The sequence below is a fragment of the Astatotilapia calliptera genome, chromosome 12, assembly GCF_964374335.1.
Source record: "Astatotilapia calliptera chromosome 12, fAstCal68.1, whole genome shotgun sequence".
Taxonomy (NCBI): Eukaryota; Metazoa; Chordata; class Actinopteri; order Cichliformes; family Cichlidae; genus Astatotilapia; species Astatotilapia calliptera.
Genome location: NC_137433.1, coordinates 22,491,836 through 22,514,139, shown reverse-complemented (window position 1 = coordinate 22,514,139; position 22,304 = coordinate 22,491,836). Strand labels below are relative to the sequence as shown.

The following is a 22,304-nucleotide window of genomic DNA, read 5'->3' as shown; positions in this document are numbered from 1 at the left end:
CCACCAAACAACGGAGTTATTTCTACACATCGACCTGCATCTGGCCAATCCACCACCTCTCATTGTTCATGCCGTTACAAAAAAAATAAAAAATAAGTCAAATAAGCCCGATGGCCAGTCCAGCGATGTTAACCTGCAACCAAATCTGCAGCTCCATACAGCAATGTTACGACTTAGATTACATCTTATAACTCATAACTCTTATGTTAGCTGCCCTCAGTAGCATACTGTCTGAAATATTCCACGGCTGCAATAATTCTTTAAGTGTTATTTTTTCCTTGGTATTCTAATTTCACCGAAGTTTACTAAACTCAACAAACTTAATATTACTTACCGGGACATTTATTCTGTCCTCATTTTCTTTCACCGAAAAATTGTTTCCTGCAGTGCCATCTTTCGCGCTTGGCTCTCCTACCTTTGCTAACGTGATGCACATAGCGCAGAAGGATGCTGCATTCACTTACAATCGGATATCTGAGCTTCACCGTGAAAACATAATCGGACATTTGATATTTGATTGAATTTTATTGTTTTGCCTTTGGGGTGGCACCTGGGGTGGCCAGTCTGGTTATGGGGGTGGCCTGTGCCCCCCCAGGCCACCCCGCTGGACACGCCATTGGTTCCGACAACTCCCGCAAGGATGACTTATGGTACAGATCAGCGGTTCATTACAGTAAATATAAGGTAACACTAGACTAGTTGGACTAGTTTGGATCTTTTGTGTGAATGCACAGAAAACCAGTTAACAATGACTCAACAGTGACACATAATTTGCTCCAGTTTCTCTAGCTGAACCTTAAAAAAAATCCCAACAATCCCACCATTTCACAGGCATATCTTGGCATGATGAGTCTTTAAAAAAGGTATAAAAATGTCTACAGATGAATAGTATCTGAAAATTGTACACTCATTCTCCTTAGATATTGAAAATACTCTTTGGTTTTGTCTAAATCTCTCTGAAAAGCCTTCATTAATTTTCTTATGCTTTTTAACCTTTCACTGACATTTGACTGTCTTACCGTTGACCTTAAAGTAAAGCGATCTCTTTCCTTTCTTCTCAGACAGCGCTATCGTAAATCTCCTCCCGTCAATTAACATGTGGATCCATCCTTTACATTGCTGCCATATGGTCGTAGTTGGATGTCGCTGAAAACTGAGATTATTTGTTTTGAGGGTGTGTCCATCTCCCTTTTAAGCAGCTTTTCTCTGGTGGTTTTCACATGCGCATTGTGGATAAACCGCAGGTCCGACAGTAGAGTGGAGGACAGAGCTTTGCGATATATGGTCAAAAACTGTCCCATCTTATCACACCTGAGCACCACTGAACCTGGATTGAATGGGTGTGGAGACATCTTCAAGTGGTAGCAGTCAAGCTTGTGCTGACAAGTTGCAATTGTATTGTAAAAAAAAACAACAAAAAAATGAACAGGGCTTTAACACCAAGTAAATTAAGGGCAGTATGTACCGATACTTTTAACCTATAATGGATCTTATTTTGGGCAGAGCAATGTGATTTGTGAGCTGAATCATCTTGCATTTGCCAAATTCTGAACACATTTTAATGACCACCAAAAGACAGTGGTGTGATTACATTGTACAATAATTTTTTGGAGACCTGGAATGTAAATGTGCTTCTCTTTAAAGGACTTGTCAGCATCTGTTGTTTAAAACGGTTAAAGGTTTAGGGGTGGCTGTAGCTCAGGTGGTAGAGCAGGTCAGCTACTAACTGGAAGTTTTGATCCCAGTCTGTTACAGTCTGCATTCCAGATATCCTTTGGAAGAATACTAACCCGATGTTGCTCTCCAATGCCTCCAGTGTGAATGTGTATGAATGTTAGATAGGGAGCACTTAACAGTTTAGAAAAATGTGTGAATGGGTGTGATTGGGTGAAAGAATTAGTTGTATAAAGCGCTTTGAATGCTCAGAGTAGAAAAGCGCTATATAAGAACCTTCCATTTACCATTTAAAAGTGCTATAGGTTATAATGTATGGAGCGCCAGGACTGCCATAATGAATTAATTAAATACACCATTAAATAATTAATTAAATGTGGCAATAATTAATTAAAATTGGAATTAATTAATTAAATAAATAGTTATGACAAATGTAATTAATTAATTATTGACACATGTAATTAATTATTTAATGATATATTTATTTATTTCATTTTGGCAGTCCTGGCGCCTGGCTCTCATCATGAAATAATATTATCTGTCAGCCTCACCCATCAAACTCAGGGGGCGGGGTTAACGCTGCCCATGCAGCTTCTCTAACATTTGATTGGTTGCCGTGCAAAGTAAGTCAAAACAGGTCGATCCTAGATAATCGATTGCTTGTGTAGACTTGGGGCAGCCAGGTATCCCAGAATGCAGATCAAATCACAGGCAGCAATGGTGGTGGTGTAGTTTTAAAATACCCCGTTTTTCTGTCACCACCTACACTTTTAACAGTGTTTTAGCCGCGAATGTCGCGCCGTATGTCTGGTCAGGTTGTCAACATAGAACATGTTTGCAAAAGTGCTCACATGTTTTCAGAGATTTCACTAGCTCTGCTAACAATTAGCATGCAGAGTGCACCCAGGGGGTTACGTTAACCGGTTTGTTTACATATTCCACTCTCCGTGTTCCACATGTTGCATTCGCAGATTCTCATTTTCACCGAACAATCGTCTCTTTCCGCCTGGTCTTGTGTCTCTGTGCTTCTGTAACATAAAGAACGAGCTGACATTTTTCTCACGAAACCAGCGATCAGCTCAACAGACCCTCAGTTTACCTGCATGCATCCTCCTCCTCATCTGTCAGCTGTTTAACACCTGCTGCTAATTCAAGAAACACGCCTACGTTACCTGGTGACACAGCTTTGAAACCTCAGCTGAGTTTTAGCTCTCAGTGGTTAAACGCTGGACTTCATTCACTCAGGTTCTGTCTGTCGGGTCACGTTTACTTCGCTGTTTTATTTACAACTGAGCAAATCGGTTTGGCTGAGGTTAAAGTTACGTTTCATAACTGCATAGTTTCACAGACGTTTAATGGTTCACTGGCACATGTGTTAGACTGAACTATCATCTAAATATTATCTGTTTTTTAATAGTTATTCAACTGTATTCTAAGCACCAGCTGTCTGTTAGAATGTGATTTTTTTTTTCTCTCTCTGTTGGCAGAGGTATAAAAATGCGCAGGAAAATCTGACGTGCATGGCAAACTTCACCGACGATATTTAGGGAGGAATAAACACACATCAAACATAAATGAACCATTTGCCTGTCTCCATAATTGAGAGCATTTTCTCTTCTTATGTCAACTCTCTCTCTCTCTCTCTCTCTTTTTTTTTTTTGCTTTTTCGGTCATGTTATGTTTACCTGTCAAAGGCTTGTTACAAACTATGAAACACATCGTGCAGACTTCTGGATGTTAGAAGAAAACTAATACTGCTCATGAAGGAGACTAAAGGCAGGAAGGTGTCCTTTAAAACCAAACATGTTAATAGGACCTCCCTATTTATATCATAGTTTATGATATAGCACGTGTATTTCAGTAATAGCCTGCTGATTTCAGTGTAGTGGTGAACAGTCGCACAGCTCACGTAGGCGTTATCTGTGATACTCCTTAACTATAATTTATCCAAGTTAACTTCAGTTAACCATTCAGACGGTTCTTTTGCAATGAAAAACATAAACACCCATGCTGCCTGTAGGTTTCCTCAGTGCCAGCTGTTAACATTATAGCTGCTTATGCAGTAACCATGGTAACCACGGACTCTGAGCGGCTGGATCGACGGAGGTCAGACAACAATTTTACATGTATGATCTTAAAACAGGACACAGCCACTATACGTGCTGGCCTCATATCAAATGTGAAGGCAGACTGAGTCTATGTTTGACGTTTGTTTATATCTAATCTTCCTCTCAAACATTTAAACAGCAGCAAGTCTGCAGCTGAGGGAATACAAACTCAAATTGTCGGAACAGGTTTGCTCGTTTCTTGGATTCATTTGGTGATTTATTAAATGTATAACTGTTATTCTAATCTGCTGCTGAGTCTCTTACACTTTTCTTTATGCTGTATATTTTCACGTCTCTGGAATAGTTGGAAGTTAGATAGTCAGCTGGGAAACTTTGTGTTAACTCATGGAGCTGAGGATATCGTGGATATCGTGGATATGCTGACCTCGCTGCGTGGTGTACAGAGCGAGGTCAGCATGATTAATATGCACAATAAAAATATTAGCCGAACATCATGAAGTCTGTATGTGTTTCATAGTGTCGAACAACCTTTGTACAGTTAAAGCCAGCAGTTACTACATGACAGAAACACCAACGTTATCTCTTTTATGCGTTTATACACAGGTCACGCTGATTACTGAACAAAAACCCAAAGATCAGATGTTAAACAGATTTATTTGCTCTCTCTCCTCCTTAAACATGTTTTTAATGTTAGTTATAATTCAGAATTGGCGACTGAAACACGTAGGACACATAAGAACATCAGGAAATAAAACACCGATAAATATAACCTCAGTAAAAGAAGTCAGCGGGGGTTACTACAGCTGTGTACCAGGGCCTGCGCTTTGTCGGTGGGATTGCTTGCGAGGCGAGCGGGTCTATCCCACGCTTTGCCGTGAGACTGGGCAGACATCTCCGAAATCATCGAAGCACTTTTGCAAAGAGGCTGTATCTTGACAAACCGACCAGACACATGAAGATTAAACCACTACATTCTCGGCTAAAAAAATATTAAAATGGTATTTGGTGACACACAAACAGGGTTTTTCAAAGTTCAGTTCTGTTAGCTTCCACATGCCGGTTGTTGTGTGCTAGAAACAATGGCCACCAGGCCAAAGCAATCCGGTTGTTCAGTCTGACGTCACTAGCCGTGTCTGGGTCTAAACTCCGCTGCAGGTCCATATATCAAACGATCACTATGGCATTACTGAGAGTTGAAAAACTGTCTAAAGTCTTTCATCTTTAATAAAATGATCAGCGTTCTGCTCTACCAGGTGTAACAATTGAGTTTAACATCCAGGCATCCATGAAAACGGAATTTATGACATTTAACGGAGTTAGAAGTTAGCAGGGAGTTAGCTCGCTAGCTTCTATCTAAATACAATATAGCATGTCCTGACTGCGGGGTTTTGGAAACAAATTAAAACGTACAGCTCTGTTATCACTTCCAGCATAAATGAAGACAGAAAACTAAACAGCAGTGACGTTTGTAGGGTTACTGAAGTTGGGCTAGCTGGTATATAATGATGTTATATATATAATGATGATATACCTGCTGCGGAGACTCAGGTCGTTTGGAGTGGAGGGCCCACTCCTGAAGAAATTCTATGACTCTGTTGTGGCTTCTGCTATCTTTTATGGCGTGGTCTGCTGGGGCGGCAGCATCTCTGCTGGGGACAGGAAGAGACTGAACAGGGTGATCCGAAGGGCCAGCTCTGTTCTAGGATGCCCTCTGGACCCAGTGGAGGTGGTGAGTGACAGGAGAACGGCGGCTAAGCTGTCATCCCTGATGGACAACATCTCCCACCCCATGCAGCAGACTGTGACAGCACTGAGCAGCTCCTTCAGTGGGAGACTGCGGCACCCACGGTGTGGGACGGAGAGATTTCGCAGGTCTTTCCTCCCCACTGCTGTCAGACTCCATAATAAAGACTTTAACTGATCAAGCACACACATCCATACATATGCAATAATACTAAGTGCAATAATCCTTTCTGTCATCGTTGTATTTTTACTCAGTTGTATATAGTATTTGTATTTGTATTCTATTTTTATCTTATTGTATATTTATTTTATTTTATTCTACTGTATATAGTATTTTATTTTATTCTATTCTGTACAGTTGTGTACTGTATTTATTCTTATTGTATTCTAATTTTTGCCTCATAACTTTTGCACTGTCCACTTCCTGCTGTGACAAAACAAATTTCCCACGTGTGGGACTAATAAAGGTTATCTTATCTTATCTTATCTTATGTGCTACGTGACCGCTAGCGACACAGCTATGTTAGCTTAATATAAACAAGCTAACCTTTTTTCCACTCGATAAAAGTTACCGTGAGTGTTCTCGGTGGTCAGGAACAAATGTAATCGCATGGCAGGATGCTGTAAAAGGACCAAACTTCAGCCAGGAGAACAACTGAGATAATCCATCCACAATACAAGGTTAGTCATTCATATACTGCTGCATGGGCTGGGCTGTAGCTACATCCTAAGGTTTTAAAAACTGAGCTTAAATAAATGATTAGCGGTAATAAAAGACGAGGGAGGTCAACAGTGATCACTGACTGTTTTAGGAGCTTTTTGAGATCAAATAGAAGAAAATGCATAACATTAAACATGTTAACAACACAAAAGCCATATTAAACGCAGACTACTTTAGACCCGGAAGTAGGATTCGTCACGTCATCACTGAACAACCGGATGGTTTTGACTCGATCAGCGTTAACCCCGCCCCCTGAGTTTGATGGGTGAGGCTGACAGATAAAATTATTTCATGATGAGAGCCAGGCGCCAGGACTGCCAAAATGAAATAAATAAATATATCATTAAATAATTGTGTCAATAATTAATTAAATGTGTCAATAATTAATTAAAATGTGAAACACATAAATAATTAATTAAATGTGTCAATAATTAATTAAATGTGTCAATAATTAATTAGAATGTGAAATAGATAAATAATTGATTAAATGTGTCAATAATTAATTAAATGTGTCAATAATTAATTAGAATGTGAAATAGATAAATAATTGATTAAATGTGTCAATAATTAATTAATTAAATGTGTCATAACTATTTATTTAATTAATTAATTCCAATTTTAATTAATTATTGCCACATTTAATTAATTCATTATGGCAGTCCTGGCGCTCCATAATAATGAATCAACGTGACAGTCAACAGAAAAAGGTTCAGAAAATTTTCTTTTTTTTTTTTTTTTTCCTAAATGACATCAGAAACAGCAGTATGCGACATTACGTGATGGCAGAGCTTCAGTTCATCCTTTGTCATTTTTTTTTTTTTTTTTTTTTTTAAATAAATAGGACAGGGGGAATGAATGAGAGAGAGAGGGGGAGAGAAAGAAAGAAAACCAAAGGGGAGAAGAGACGGTGAGAAGGGGGGGGAAGAGAGACAAAAAAAAAAAAAAAACTCCTGGGTCACCTGTATGGAGAAAACAAACAAACAAACAAACAAACAAAAACAAACAGAGGAGACAGCAAACAACAAAGAGCAACATAATAATAGAGAAAACAAAGCACCATCACAATAAACTAGCTAGTCATAGATATCAGTATTTACTAAGTAATAAACGATATTGTGCAGCACGCAAGATAGACAGCGCACAGTGTGCTTTGAGGCAGCAGCCAAGAAAGCTTTAGTCCGCGTCTGTGAATACCCATGTGTGCATACCTGTGTGGATCAGCATGCTTGCATTCCAAAGGTTTCTCCATGTAATGATCTGCTAGGGAGTGTGGGGGGGCCACAGCCCCGTCCTCCAGGGTGTGAAGCGGGTATGGAGGAGATCAAAACTCCAGACATCCAGAGGCCCCCAGAACACAAGAGACCATGGAAGACCAACAGAGGGGCAGCCGCGCCACTGTCCCAGTAAGAGCTGAGGAGAGTCCCAGATGAGGGCTCGCCCAGCAGCCGCGGAGCAGAGGTCAGGGGGAATTGCAGTGACGCGCCCGTGAGCTCCGCCGGCCCCCAGCTGCGCATGAGTGACCGAGCCCTAGGCCGAGAGGCCGGGGGCACCCCACCTCCAAAGGGGCCCGAGCGAGCCCCAGGCCCCAGGCCCCGACAAGCGGCCGCCAAGGAGTGAGCCGGTGTGTACCCGGACGCCCACCCCCAGACACAAAGAACCACCAACACACCGACACCTGAGGGAGTCCGCCACCGGCAGGGGAAGTGGTGGTGGGTGGAGATAGGCCTCCAAACCTTTTCAATGTGCAAATTTGAGGTGTATTTTTTAAATGAAAATTATAATAAAATGTATTTAACACAGTTCAATTGGATACATACTAGAATTTGAGAACAGAAACAAAGTATCAATACAATTGCGTTAGTGTCAGTTAGATACTGATAATAGTGTTGGTATTGATGCTATCGATATTTGGCCAATATCATGCAAAGAAGATGTAGCTTGAAAAAGTTGTCAATAACTTCTTTAGTTATCAGCACGACAAACATTGACAATGATGGAGAGAGGACGTCAGCTGTGAATATGCCCGGTCTAATAAAACAGGCAAGTTGAAGAGGTGCAGGCTCAGGAGCACTTTAGGATTAACATCTAAGAGGATATCTGAACGTAAGAAGTTCAATTAATTGTTTTGCCAAACTCCACATTTGTTCTTATTAATATTTTTATAACATGTCACCGTGAGGACCAAGCAGCCAAGGCACAGAAGGTACAGGAAAAAATGTCTTCAAAATTGGTTTTCTTTATTTTAACCCTTAAAAAAGTTCAAAAGGCAAAATTCAAAAACATAATTAGCGGGCCCATAAAAGAGGTCAACTAAATATAACTCTACAAAAAGTAACTTCCAGAAACTTAAACAAACAAAGTGGAGACAACTTAACTCACAAACTAAACTAATTACAAAGACACAGGAGGGTAGGTTTATAGTGGTTTGGCCAAACCATTTACACACAAAAGGGGGAAACAAAAACACAAACTAATACTAAGCACAGAACAACATAAGTAAACCTAAAAAAAACCCCTGTTTCTGATAGAACATGGTCGGTCCTGCTGAGCAGGCATTTTGTTCTCATCCTCAGCCACGCCTTTTGCCCTAGACAGGAAACAGCCACCGCCCCAAACCAGGTAACTCAGAGAAAGAGAAACATAATTAATATAACAGAAAACATTTTTAGAAAAACCACACAATGCTATTATGTGTGCGCCTCATAATATCAATGTTAGGTTTAAATAAAATGATTAATGAATTATATTAATGAAATAACTGCAAACGAAACTAATAAAGTGAACAAATGGACTTGATGATTTAGCTGATTTAAAAAAGGTTTCATATATTTTAATGTTTAATGTGGTGAGGTGTAGTAATATTATTGTAGCATTCTTCATGCAGGAAGGAGTGCAGGAAAGTAAAGACGTCCACGTAGAGTACAGACAGACAGCAAAAATGGCTTGTTTTAAAAATGTTATCTTGTTAAACAGGGAAATGAAGGATGAAGGAGTGTTTGTTAGTGTGCATATTGTCATCTCTGCTTGCCTTTCTGTAAAAGACCGCATAACACCACTTCTTATCTATTCTCTTGTTTAAGTGTCAAATATTGACTCATTTTAGAAAAACTGTTACACCCCATGTACTGCAGTACCTTGCTTTGATCTTGAATTCTCACCTTGTTTTTCTTTTTGTCAATTAATCCTGTTTTTTTCCCACATCTACTGACAGTATAGTGCCTCACTTACTTTTGCTCTCCACACAGAATTGCAGGAAAGAGCACCAAAGTAAGTGATATGTAAGTATTCCACTGCTTCCATTTAATAGAGTAAAGCTGCTCCCATTTCAAACCAGGAAATGTTTGTCCACATAAGAAGAAGAAGAAGAAGAAGAAGAAGAAGAAGGAGGAGGAGGAAAATGTGTTTGTTCCAGTCAAACAGGATGCCAACATGAGAAGTAGTTCATCTGTGATGATGATGATGATGATGATGTAATAGTAGAACCCAAGATATTTAATGGTAATGTTAAACAGCTTTACATAACCTTTCCAGACTATACAACATCCAAACACAACAGATTAGCCTTCTGTATTTTGATTAAATGTCATATTTATTGCTGACCTGCTATATAAAACGTACTTTTTTTCAAAGTTTTGAATTTGACATCTCATTCACCAAATATTTCTTTGACATGGTGAAAATCAGTTTAAGTCAAACAGTCTGTAAATAAGTCACACCCATGCGACAATGTTTTACTGTGAATAAGTCTCATTCATTTCTTTTCCTTCTTTATTTCCCTCTCACAAGGGGACCTCAGCTGTGTTGTAAGTTATTTGGCTGCTGCCTTTCTTCTTTTCTCCCTGAAGAGAAAAAAATAGAAAAATCCAATTCAGATCTGAGCGTGTTGAATATACAGTAATACTATGGTTGTGTTGCAGAGACTGTGGTGTGCTTAAGGAAAACGCTTTATACTGTAATACAGTACTCTCAGCACTTGATTATGTTCCACGTTTGTTTTCTTTTACTTCATCTTTTATTTCAACCATGCAGCTCAGATTGTCTTGTTATTGGCTTGTACCAAACATGTGTTAACAACAAATATGTATTGATAATTAACTCTGGGTTATTATAATAGCGCATTTTCAAAAGCCACAGTGATGCTCTTGAGTAGTACCACCATCCCATCTAAAAAACAACAAAAATGAGCAGAAGGCACAGTAAGCTTACAGGAGATGTAATTTAGTTTAAAGAAATTTATTGAATAATTTTTAAATTAAATTATGTCACCTGATGCCACTTACTAATTAAAATTCAATATAGATGAAGTATTTGTCTTTATACATGTAATACAGAAATTAAAAAACAAAATAAATTCAGTATGTTATTTGGTGATGTTTTTTGTTATATTAATTCTTGTGTGCTGTCTTACATTTGTGTTTGAACATCCAAATACTTTGACGACACCAGCTGAAATTATGAAGGTGTGGGTCACTCATATACAGCAATGTTTCACATTATGTTGCACTCCCTAACCCTCAGTCAATATTTATATTAAGTGTTTACAGTGTTGTCACCCCTTATGTCACTGTAAGAATAAAGTAGCAGAGTTGTATTGTTCTGTAACAGAAGTTGTTTGTAATGCTTTTAGTTTGAAATTACTCTGACACGCACACCCAAAATCAGGGAAGTGTGCTAGTACTGAACATATGTGCGTGCGTGTGTGTGTGTGTATGCATGCATGAATGCAAGACAGTTATTCTTACTGTGTCTATTATTTAGAGAGTTAGGTTAGATCATATCACTTTTATTTATTTGTACATCTTTCTTTATGGCGTACATGGTATTCATTCTCAATCTCTGTCTCTGTCTCCTTCCTTTCACACCCTAATCAGACGTAGCTGTTGGCCACTCCTTCCTAAGGCTGTTTCTTCCTGTTAAAAATGTTGCCATGAGCTCACTCTTAGGCTGTCATCTGATTGTTGGGGTTGTTTCTATAATATTGGCAACCGTTATTGTGATTTAAGGTCATGTAAATAAAATTGAATTTACAGAATATTTCGAAACTAATAATATTTCGTATTTGTATCTATGCAAGCCACAAGGAGTTTTTCCATTGGGTTATGAAACTTTCACACGCCATGCTAGATTAGTAACGTTTGTCTGCTGAAATATAAACATAGGTAATGGTAATTAAATTTTTAATAAACATTAAAAGACGTGCAGAGTTTAAAAAAAAACCTATAATGAAATTAATATTTTACGTACATCCTCAACTTTCATAACACATCTATCTCCACATGACAATTATGATCCAATGCTATCCAAGAATGTGTTTATAGTTTTAGTATCTAAAAGAATTGTCATTTATAATAGATAATTAACACTTCACCTAAACTAACTCAGTCAGTGCCTTGTGTCTCAGATATTTCTCCAAGCAGTAGATAGCAATGGGATCTCTGTCTGTATCAAACTTATTGGCAAAAAGGTGATGCTGTTCAATCAACCACTGCAGGTCTCCAGCACCATACACACATATTGATCTGACATGATGGCCTTTACATTCTGGGTATGCTGCTTGCAGAGAATCCTCTGACCCCTCGTGCCACTGCCACTTCACGATCCGTGCAATTGCATTAATGTCTGTCATGTCAAATTTAGGGTTGGGCCATGTTGAACCAGGAACACCAGGCATTCGTTGTATTGTTGCCCACAGAAACTCATCAGGACTGTAGGTGTCTTTGGCCCACTCAATGAGGGCCTGTATTCGCTTGTCTTCCAACACACTGCGAATGTAACCTCGGTTGACCACAATGTAGGCATTTCCTGATAGTATAGGGAGATTGAAGGGAGCTGGATCCTTTGTTTTTCCTATTGGCTGGGACAATTGAAAAGTTAACATGATGGGGAGTCAGTCTGAGTTGAAGGTTTTTAGAATAGCAAAGAGAATTGATAATAGCTACATCATACATTACAAGAAATATCCAAAGAAGTACCTGGATTTGTCCATCAACTACTTGGTAAACATTCATCACCCTCTTCTTCTTTCCTTGAGGCATTTCTTCAGACTCCAAACTGTTACCTCCTTTCAGTGAACGCAAAGCTTGCACAATTTCCAAGTTAGTTTTTAGAGGGAAATCCTGACCACAGAGGTTGATGAAGTATTTCCATGTTGTACTGGTGTTATAGAGATCAGCCATGCAGTTAAGATCAGCCTGTACACGTGTCCATCCAGCGTAGACCACATCCACAGTCTTGCTGACCATGAACACATTTGGGAAACAGGAAGTAATGGCATTGATGGCAATAAAGACTGAGGCCGGTGCTTTTTTGTCCACATGGACACAATAAATATTTTGAGGTGTGTAGATAGCTCGCAGTAGTCGCTCAAAGTTCTGCACCTAAAGATAAAACACTTTAGTTCTCTTTGAGAAATGTTTTTGCCTGGTTGGTTTATTGAACGCTTTAACGGTTATTTAATGAATGATCAAAACTAAAGCAGAAATGTGACATATCCATTATAATATGAAATTATAAAACACCAAGATCACCAGTGTGACAAATAAACAGTTTAATCCGATTGGGTGAATCTGTTATTCAAGTTGCATATACAGTATATATATATATGTATATGTAATCTAATAAAGATGTTAAGCATTATGAATTTTATCAATTCATAGAGAAGAGAAAAAACATACCTTGTGATGTACAACCATTGAGTAAGCTAGCGGAAACTCCTCTTCTTCCTTGCTTAATGGGAATGTTATGTATTTCCTGCTTGTTTGGAATTTCCTGTAAATTCACAGTTTTTAAGAAGTAATGTTGTTTTGGAAGGCCATGTATTTAAATCATGACTAAGAGTTAAAGAGTTACAGAAAGCTCCCATTTAGAGCAACAAACCTGCAGTTTTGGGTTGCATTAATATAATACTCATCAGAGATCTGAATAATCTTCTGGAAGTCTTTGGTGATGGTCAGTAATTTTGCTTTCAGCAATGCCTCCTTCTCTCCCTGCAGGATCGCTGAGCAGTTGCAAACTTTCTCTGGGCTCTCATCAATATTGGTGTACTCTTGCCATTGATACCTGAGAATGTAGGCAGTACGTCTACCTCTTTTCAGTGGAATAAGTAGTGAAAGCATCCATAGTGATCCCAGTACAGCGATGAACTGTAATAATTGTAGCCGCCAGCCTCGTTTTAGGAACCACATTATTTACAATAAGAGGAGAATCTGAAATACAACAATATTAAAGTGTGTGAGAGCTGCAAAAAATGTCAGACAGACATCTATGAAATCATAAAATAAATATAATGATTAATGTTTGCTAATATGTTGATATGTTGATAAGAATTTATGATAAGGGGCAGATCAGTCCATCCATTATGACAACCTGGAACGAAGAGATGAAATTAAGATAGATAGCATCCAAATGAAATACACTTCAACTTACAACAATAAAAAAAATGTATTTTAGCTTTTTAAAAGTTGTTTGTGTTTTGTGTGGGAGCAAAATATGAGCTCTAAGATATTTTTCCTTATTTTATCTATTTATTTATTTATTTATTTTTTGCCTGTCCCGTTTGGCTCTTTTGCCATCAGAATTATTGTCTAAAGGCAAAGAAAGATGCCCAATGGATTTACTTTACCAAATTGACCATCCCAGCCTTGCCATAATGGTCCATTTGATTCACCTTTTATTGTTTATTTTATTTTCACTTGCTGAATACGGGACAGACTTGACTGGAGGAAAGAAGGGGAGAAAGAAAGAGGGAAAGAGAAACAGCTGAGAAGAGGGACGGGGGAGAAGGGCAAAAACCAAAAACAAACAGAACGGGCAGAAAAAAAAAAGAAAAAGAAAATGCATCTATCGATCACCTGGATCACCTGTTGAGAAAGAAAAAAGAAAACAAGCAGAAGAGAACAAGAGTAATAGAATAAACAACATCACAATGATATATGGGAATGTGATAGTAAATACTAAATATTAAACATTATTGTGCAGCACATAAGATCAACAGAAAACACTGTGTGGTTTGAGGTAGGAGCCAAAAAGGGTGTAGTTTGTGGGTGTGATCACCCGTGTGTACACCTGTGAGCATGGACGCGCTTGTTTTTTTTAAAAGGTTCCTTCATGTAATGATCTGCTAGAGGGTGTGGGGGGGCCACAGCCCCGTCCTCCAGGGCATGAAGCAGGTATGGAGGAGATCAAAACTCCAGACATCCAGAGGCCCCCAGAACACAAGAGACCAAGGAAGACCAACAGAGGGGAGAGAGTGATATTATACCCCTTATGTCAAACTGAGTGATTTATGGCCCCCCTAATTGATTTATGACCCCTAATAAATTATTCATGAGCTCCGGAAGTAGGAAGTAATTAAGTAATAAAAATTCTCCGCGATTTCTCCAAAACCCTAGAATAACTTGTTAGCTACCCCTCTATTCCCAAAAAAAAAAAAAGCGCTATAATCCAAAAACATTGGGAAACCTCCTCTTACTAGCAAGCTCTAAAATTCAACCCACACTCTAAGTTCTACCTCGCTCTTAATCTCCGATCCACAACTTCTTGCAGAGCACAATTTTTTCCTGCTTGTTCGCTCCCCGCTCTGCTCCCGAATGCGCTGCTTACTTCGTTTGAAAATTCCCCCCTTAAAAAATAAATAAATATCACAATGGTTTGTAACAGGTACAATACACCATCCATCCATCCATTCGCCTCCACTTATCCTTTTCTCAGGCTCGCGCGGTGCGCTGGAGCCTATCCCACGTACAATACACTTTAAAATATATATAAGCTCCACTTTTAACTCCCGTAAAGGTTTATACATTACATGTCTACATCACCTATCATGGCCTCATCGGGTATCTCATATCATCTTGTTATTGTTATGTTATGCTCCTTTGATATTTTGCTAGTTTGCGTGTTTTAAAACTCTTTTTGTTTTTCTTTATATTTTTAGACCCAGATGTGTTAACCTGATCCCTGCGAAACACCAGCTCTGCGTGGATTTTGACCGCGAGTGACCGGATGTTGTTTCCAGCCTGAGGTTGCCTGAAATGCCGTGAGGCTCGTTTGAAAGATTGCGCCCGAGACCAACTCCGCCTCCAAGGCATGCCTAACTTTAGCTGCCACCAGTGAGATATCAGAGCCGGGCTCCACATATCCAATCAGGAGCACGAGCAAGACAGCTTTTGCAGACTCTCCAGAAATATACAAGTCCTTACCAACTGCTCTGCGACCCAGTGTTTCTGGTCCCCTCACTAACATCGCTTTTTGAGATATTTTTTATGAACCACCAAAAAAGCAATTTTACCCCACAGACTGGGTCTGAGGGCAGCAGCGGGGACAAATGATTGTAATGAAGCGACGGACATTTCATGGCTGGTCTTGCATAATCGTGAGTTATTATGTCATATGGTGATAAGTACATAGTTTTGCAAGAGGCATACAAGCACTGTGGAAAAAGTAATCATAAAACTGTTTTTGTGAACACCCTACGTTATGCTTTAAAAAATGTGATACATGTAATGTGATCATCAAAGAACATGATTTTTAAAAAAAAAAAACTTTTATTCTTATGCTTTTAAAGTATGTCAGATTATCTTAAAACACTTATTTGTATGTTATAATGTTTTTCTTACACCATGTGTAATTTTTATAGACACCTTATTCATTGTATCAATGTGTAATTATGTATTTTTGATAAATAAATAAAATATTTAATCTTGTATTTGTGTACTTTCTGGTGATTCAATAAAAAATTAGTCACATATCGCTCTGATAAACACAGATGGCTGAAAGAAATGTTTGATGGAACAAAGGAAACAAGTGTCTTGCTGCTAAACTTTTAAGTCACCATGGTTTAAATGAGAAAGTCTGTATGTAAAACATGAAAAACTCCATATCAGTGATATCTACAAAGGTGTACTCATTTCTTTGTAATGGTACTTTACTGTTCCAATGAAACAAAAAGAAAATCTCATTTTTAAAGTACATTTTTCGGCCACCCTGACCTATTTTCAGGGGCAAGAATGTTGATGTTAGACTGTGTTTTAAATCAGGTTGTGATCTTAAACTAACTATCACAGCACTGATTTCAGTTGTAATGTCAATTAGAATCCCAATTTGGCTTTTCTCCAGTCAGTGTTATGGTGAAATTTAACTTGTTCTTTTGTGTAATTGCACATGGCCCAGCAAAGGACCCCTTAGTAAACTGTACAGCATAAGTTTTCAATTCACTTTTGTCAGAAAACTTCACAGTATGAGAAGTTACAGCACAGTTTCTCCAAACGTGTGGTTCTTTTTCAGCCAGCGTGCTTTTAGAGCATCTACATTAGCTCATGTAGTAAAAGTACAATCAGTAAGTGTACTTTAACATTTGAGATTCCGAATCACTCTTGCTTAGATCATGTGAACTATATCATGAACCTTTTTTTTGTATAATGCATCAAACGTGTTCAAATCAGTTTATTTTCAATTTATTTTAACTAATCTAGAGACAAGCAACTCCTTTTTAGCTTCTGTTATGTATTTACCTCTCACACCTTAATCTAGATGTTAGTGTTCTCAGAGTTAACATGTCTCATGTTGCCATGTTGTATTTCTAATACCCAGCCTCAGTGTTCGCCCTGTTGACCCTCAAATCCAAACACCAATGATCTAGATATTCACAACATTCATAAGGAGATTCTTAAGGTCTTAAGTTTTGTTGTTTTTATGTTTTACAAAAAAAAAAACTTCACATTTTTTATATTTTTAAACGAAAGTGACATGCAAGGATATTTTTCTTTAGTGATGTTGCTTCAGCAATCTCAAATACTAATTATTCTGGGAATTTTTATGGTCAAACTATGTGATTTTCCAAATGTGTGTGTGTGGAGTAAAATGACCTTGTTCTTATGATGTTGTCACCGTGAATCATTTAGGATTAACAACACAAATTGTATCGATAGCAGAAACAGTCTTATAACTTATAATTCTCACACGTTACCGCTAGTTTTACAAACGCAGTCTTCTTCAGCTCTGTTTATGTAGCTTTTATGAAACTGATTTTCCATAGTACAAGTAGAATTTAATTTTTCTTTGCTCTCCAGTATAAATGCAATAATTTGCAGGCTTTTTACTGAAACTCTCACAATGCAACACTCAATGCTCAGAGCTTCGTATATCAACAGCTCTGAAAATATCTTCTTTTTTAAAGTAATGTAGGACAGGATCTCTCACTCTCTGTGTCTCAAAAAAAACCAACTAAACTGGCAATCACCACTAAACAAATGAAAGTAGTTTATGGCTTTTTTATCAGCTGCATTTCTTTCATTTATGTATTGATCCCATTGTTTATTGGTAATGCTTTTAGGTCACTGTTTTAGCATGTCTGCCTCACACTCCATTTAAACAGTTTAACAGATAGTGGGTTCTGGTAAGGAAGTTGGGGGGAAGCAGACAACTCCACAGGAAGAGTCTTTTTGTCTTTTCTCCACTGTAAAAGATAGCAAGGCAGTGTGAAACTTTCTTTGCGGGAAAGACAAAACTGAGAGCCATGCTAGGCTCAGTGAGAGACTCTGCTCACCCTCTGCCCCAGCGATGGCAGTCCCTCACCAAGCTTGATTTCTGTTCTTTGTCTTGATTAAAGAATGTTAGCTACCGCTCATCGCTTGTCTGCAGGCTTTATTAAACGGAAAACTTCCACAACAACCTCTAAACAGTGGTTTATGGCTTTTTGTCACCTGCAACACCATGTAACACTTGGATGTTAGATTCTTTTACCAGTCAGTGTTGTTAGCCCCAACCCCCAGGCTCCAGGTGTCTGAGCTCTAACCCTGGCTGCCAAATGTCCCCCTGAGGCCTTTGTGCCTTTTACCACCAGACTAAGTTTGTAGTCCTATCTACTAATATTATTTTATTTTTTTATTATAGCACAAGGTTCAGTTAGGTTACTACTTTGACTTCCTCAATTTGAGCACATTTCTGACCCGATACTTTATCAAGCTTTTACTCGAGTGTTTTTGACACTAGCAGCTGTACTTCTACTTAAGTGAAAATTGCCTGCAATTTTGCCACCTCAGTTGCCACTTTTCTGGAGTTTGTACACTTTTTATATTGAAACGTTCAACGTTTTACGTGTTATCCTTGATCACAGTTCTAAACAAGTTAACTTTCTTCACTTCAAAGTAACCCAAAAAAGAAACTATATGTCCAGTTCTCTTTACTCCAAACCTGGTTTAAGGCTATGCTGTTGTTGTGATATGGCCATACAAATAATATTAAGTTTAATTAATCTTAAAAAAAAAATGGCTGCTTCATGGCTACCTGTTCAGAGAATTTGCAGACTTTTATGGAAACTGTCACAATGTAACACTCTCACTGTCAAAACATGGTTGATCCATGTTTCTATGAACACTGATTAATATATCAACAGCTCTGAAAATCCTTTTTTTTTAAAAGTAAAGCAGAACAGGATCTCTGTATCTCTAAAAATCCCAACAAAACTGGCAATCACCTCTAAACAAATGGAAGTAGTTTATGGATCTTTATCACCTGCAACACCATGTAACACCTAGATGTTAGACTCTTTTACCATCACATTTGCAAGGGTTTATGTGTTATCCTTGATCACAGTTCTAAATAAGTTAACTTTCTTGACATAAAAGTAGCCCAAAGAAGACAAATATATGTCCAGTTCTTTTTTACTCCAAACCTACTGATCGGAAAACATTATGTGATGCTGGAAGTTTTCATCCTATCCATCTGCAAAACAAGTTTACCTGTAAGCCAACACATTAGACGTAAGCAAATTTGTGAAATTCCTGAACAATGTGCTTTGTGGAGTAGCAGTAGTACTAGAACTAGTACTAGTAGTCCTAGTATTCTGCAGCAACCAGGCTTCAAGAGTGATCACTCTTCTGGCTTTCAAATGGTGAAAACATGTCACAGTCTTAACCGCAAATCAGAAATGTTGGTAAATTTAAAAAGGAATTTAAACGTCAGCTTTGACATAGACACAGACTTTATTAATGCCACACTCAGGAAATTCACATGTTACACATGATTTAGCTCACCTGCTAAATCCCCAGAGCAATAACCACATCAGCATCATTAGCCTGAGTGTTGATCCTCCAGGTGAGTGAGTGAGTGAGTGAGTGAGTGAGTGAGTGAGTGAGTGTGTGTGTGTGTGTGTGTGTGTGTGTGTGTGTGTGTGTGTGTGTGTGTGTGTGTGTGTGTGTGTGTGATCAGAGGTGAAGCTGCTTTCTGCAAAGTCTCATCAACAACATCTTTAGAAACAAACATCAACAACCAGGAAAGAGTCTAAAAGCACTAAATATGAAACAGACCATTTACCATACCCAACACTGAGCTCCTGCACAGTCAGATGGAGTGAAACATAATGTCCCAGTGGTGTTCTGTTGGATTTAGCAGGTGAGCGTTGTTGCCAGTCAAAACCTTTTTGGAAACTCTTTACAAGAATCAATGTAATTATTTGTTTTACTTGAATCAAATGTATTGGTTTATATACCTGAAATAAAACTTTTTTGGAAACCCGTTACATGAAGTAAAAGGTTTTTGATCTTGTAAGTTCTGGCTTTAATATTTTCAGCTGATAAAGTGAACTTCATACAAACTCTGTGTTAGAAAAAGGGGATAGTTTACTACATGCTATAAAAACACAATCCTTAATCTTTTATTTTGCAACTTTATCTTTCTGTTCTGCTTTTTAGAGTGATTGTTTTATTGACTCGTACTTTGGGAATCACCCTGTTGTGAGAAAAGGATAAGCTGGGAGAGAATACAGCATTATACAAGCAGAGTGTTTTAGCTGTATCCGTAGATCTAAGACATAAACCTGTTGTTAAAAAAGAATAGTTAACTGAAGTGCAGATTTAATTTTAAATTATTTCACGAACTGTCCAGGAATTACAGAGAGCTTTATACTGATATGGTAAAATTCTCTGAGTGTATTGGTTGTATATGACAAGTATTTGTAAATCATTAGTAGTTACTCTTGCATAGGTGTTTTGCTTGTTTTAAATTTGTGCACTATTTATTTTTATTTTTTGTATTTTGTAATGAATCTCTAATTCACTTTTTCTTGTTGGCCTTGTTGTGTGTACCTCACAAGTCAAATTATACATTGTGATGGAGCAGTCACAATACACCCGCACGAGACACAGTTTGATTTTTCTAACACAGAGTTTGTATGAAGTTCACTTTATCAGCTGAAAATATTAAAGCCAGAACTTACAAGATCAAAAACCTTTTACTTCATGTACAGGGTTTCCAAAAAAGTTTTATTTCAGGTATATAAACCAATACATTTGATTCAAGTAAAACAAATAATTACATTGATTCTTGTAAAGAGTTTCCAAAAAAAGGTTTTGACTGGCAACAACGCTCACCTGCTAAATCCAACAGAACACCACTGGGACATTATGTTTCACTCCATCTGACTGTGCAGGAGCTCAGTGTTGGGTATGGTAAATGGTCTGTTTCATATTTAGTGCTTTTAGACTCTTTCCTGGTTGTTGATGTTTGTTTCTAAAGATGTTGTTGATGAGACTTTGCAGAAAGCAGCTTCACCTCTGATCACACACACACACACACACACACACACACACACACACACACACACACACACACACACACTCACTCACTCACTCACTCACTCACTCACTCAACTCCACTCACTCACCTGGAGGATCAACACTCAGGCTAATGATGCTGATGTGGTTATTGCTCTGGGGATTTAGCAGGTGAGCTAAATCATGTGTAACATGTGAATTTCCTGAGTGTGGCATTAATAAAGTCTGTGTCTATGTCAAAGCTGATGTTTAAATTCCTTTTTAAATTTACCAACATTTCTGATTTGCGGTTAAGACTGTGACATGTTTTCACCATTTGAAAGCCAGAAGAGTGATCACTCTTGAAGCCTGGTTGCTGCAGAATACTAGGACTACTAGTACTAGTTCTAGTACTACTGCTACTCCACAAAGCACATTGTTCAGGAATTTCACAAATTTGCTTACGTCTAATGTGTTGGCTTACAGGTAAACTTGTTTTGCAGATGGATAGGATGAAAACTTCCAGCATCACATAATGTTTTCCGATCAGTAGGTTTGGAGTAAAAAAGAACTGGACATATATTTGTCTTCTTTGGGCTACTTTTATGTCAAGAAAGTTAACTTATTTAGAACTGTGATCAAGGATAACACATAAACCCTTGCAAATGTGATGGTAAAAGAGTCTAACATCTAGGTGTTACATGGTGTTGCAGGTGATAAAGATCCATAAACTACTTCCATTTGTTTAGAGGTGATTGCCAGTTTTGTTGGGATTTTTAGAGATACAGAGATCCTGTTCTGCTTTACTTTTAAAAAAAAAGGATTTTCAGAGCTGTTGATATATTAATCAGTGTTCATAGAAACATGGATCAACCATGTTTTGACAGTGAGAGTGTTACATTGTGACAGTTTCCATAAAAGTCTGCAAATTCTCTGAACAGGTAGCCATGAAGCAGCCATTTTTTTTTTAAGATTAATTAAACTTAATATTATTTGTATGGCCATATCACAACAACAGCATAGCCTTAAACCAGGTTTGGAGTAAAGAGAACTGGACATATAGTTTCTTTTTTGGGTTACTTTGAAGTGAAGAAAGTTAACTTGTTTAGAACTGTGATCAAGGATAACACGTAAAACGTTGAACGTTTCAATATAAAAAGTGTACAAACTCCAGAAAAGTGGCAACTGAGGTGGCAAAATTGCAGGCAATTTTCACTTAAGTAGAAGTACAGCTGCTAGTGTCAAAAACACTCGAGTAAAAGCTTGATAAAGTATCGGGTCAGAAATGTGCTCAAATTGAGGAAGTCAAAGTAGTAACCTAACTGAACCTTGTGCTATAATAAAAAAATAAAATAATATTAGTAGATAGGACTACAAACTTAGTCTGGTGGTAAAAGGCACAAAGGCCTCAGGGGGACATTTGGCAGCCAGGGTTAGAGCTCAGACACCTGGAGCCTGGGGGTTGGGGCTAACAACACTGACTGGTAAAAGAATCTAACATCCAAGTGTTACATGGTGTTGCAGGTGACAAAAAGCCATAAACCACTGTTTAGAGGTTGTTGTGGAAGT

The 22,304-nt window shown here is 38.1% G+C and overlaps 1 protein-coding gene and 1 long non-coding RNA gene across 2 annotated transcripts; one reads left to right on the top strand and one right to left on the bottom strand.

Annotated features, from left to right (window-relative positions):
• Window positions 1-10,808: 10,808 nt before the first annotated feature.
• LOC113033778 (beta-1,3-galactosyl-O-glycosyl-glycoprotein beta-1,6-N-acetylglucosaminyltransferase-like) lies at window positions 10,809-12,899 on the bottom strand. The gene is made up of 3 exons (XM_026187874.2): window positions 12,882-12,899; window positions 12,180-12,584; window positions 10,809-12,061 (listed from the first exon to the last, which is right to left on the bottom strand). Exons 1-3 carry the CDS (start codon window positions 12,897-12,899, stop codon window positions 11,576-11,578), a joined length of 909 nt encoding a protein of 302 aa, XP_026043659.2. The 3' UTR covers window positions 10,809-11,575.
• A 1,935-nt stretch (window positions 12,900-14,834) lies between these two features.
• On the top strand, window positions 14,835-21,535 carry LOC145432388 (uncharacterized). The gene is made up of 2 exons (XR_013912664.1): window positions 14,835-15,069; window positions 21,289-21,535. It is a non-coding gene; the product is annotated as an uncharacterized LOC145432388 (long non-coding RNA).
• Window positions 21,536-22,304: the final 769 nt, after the last annotated feature.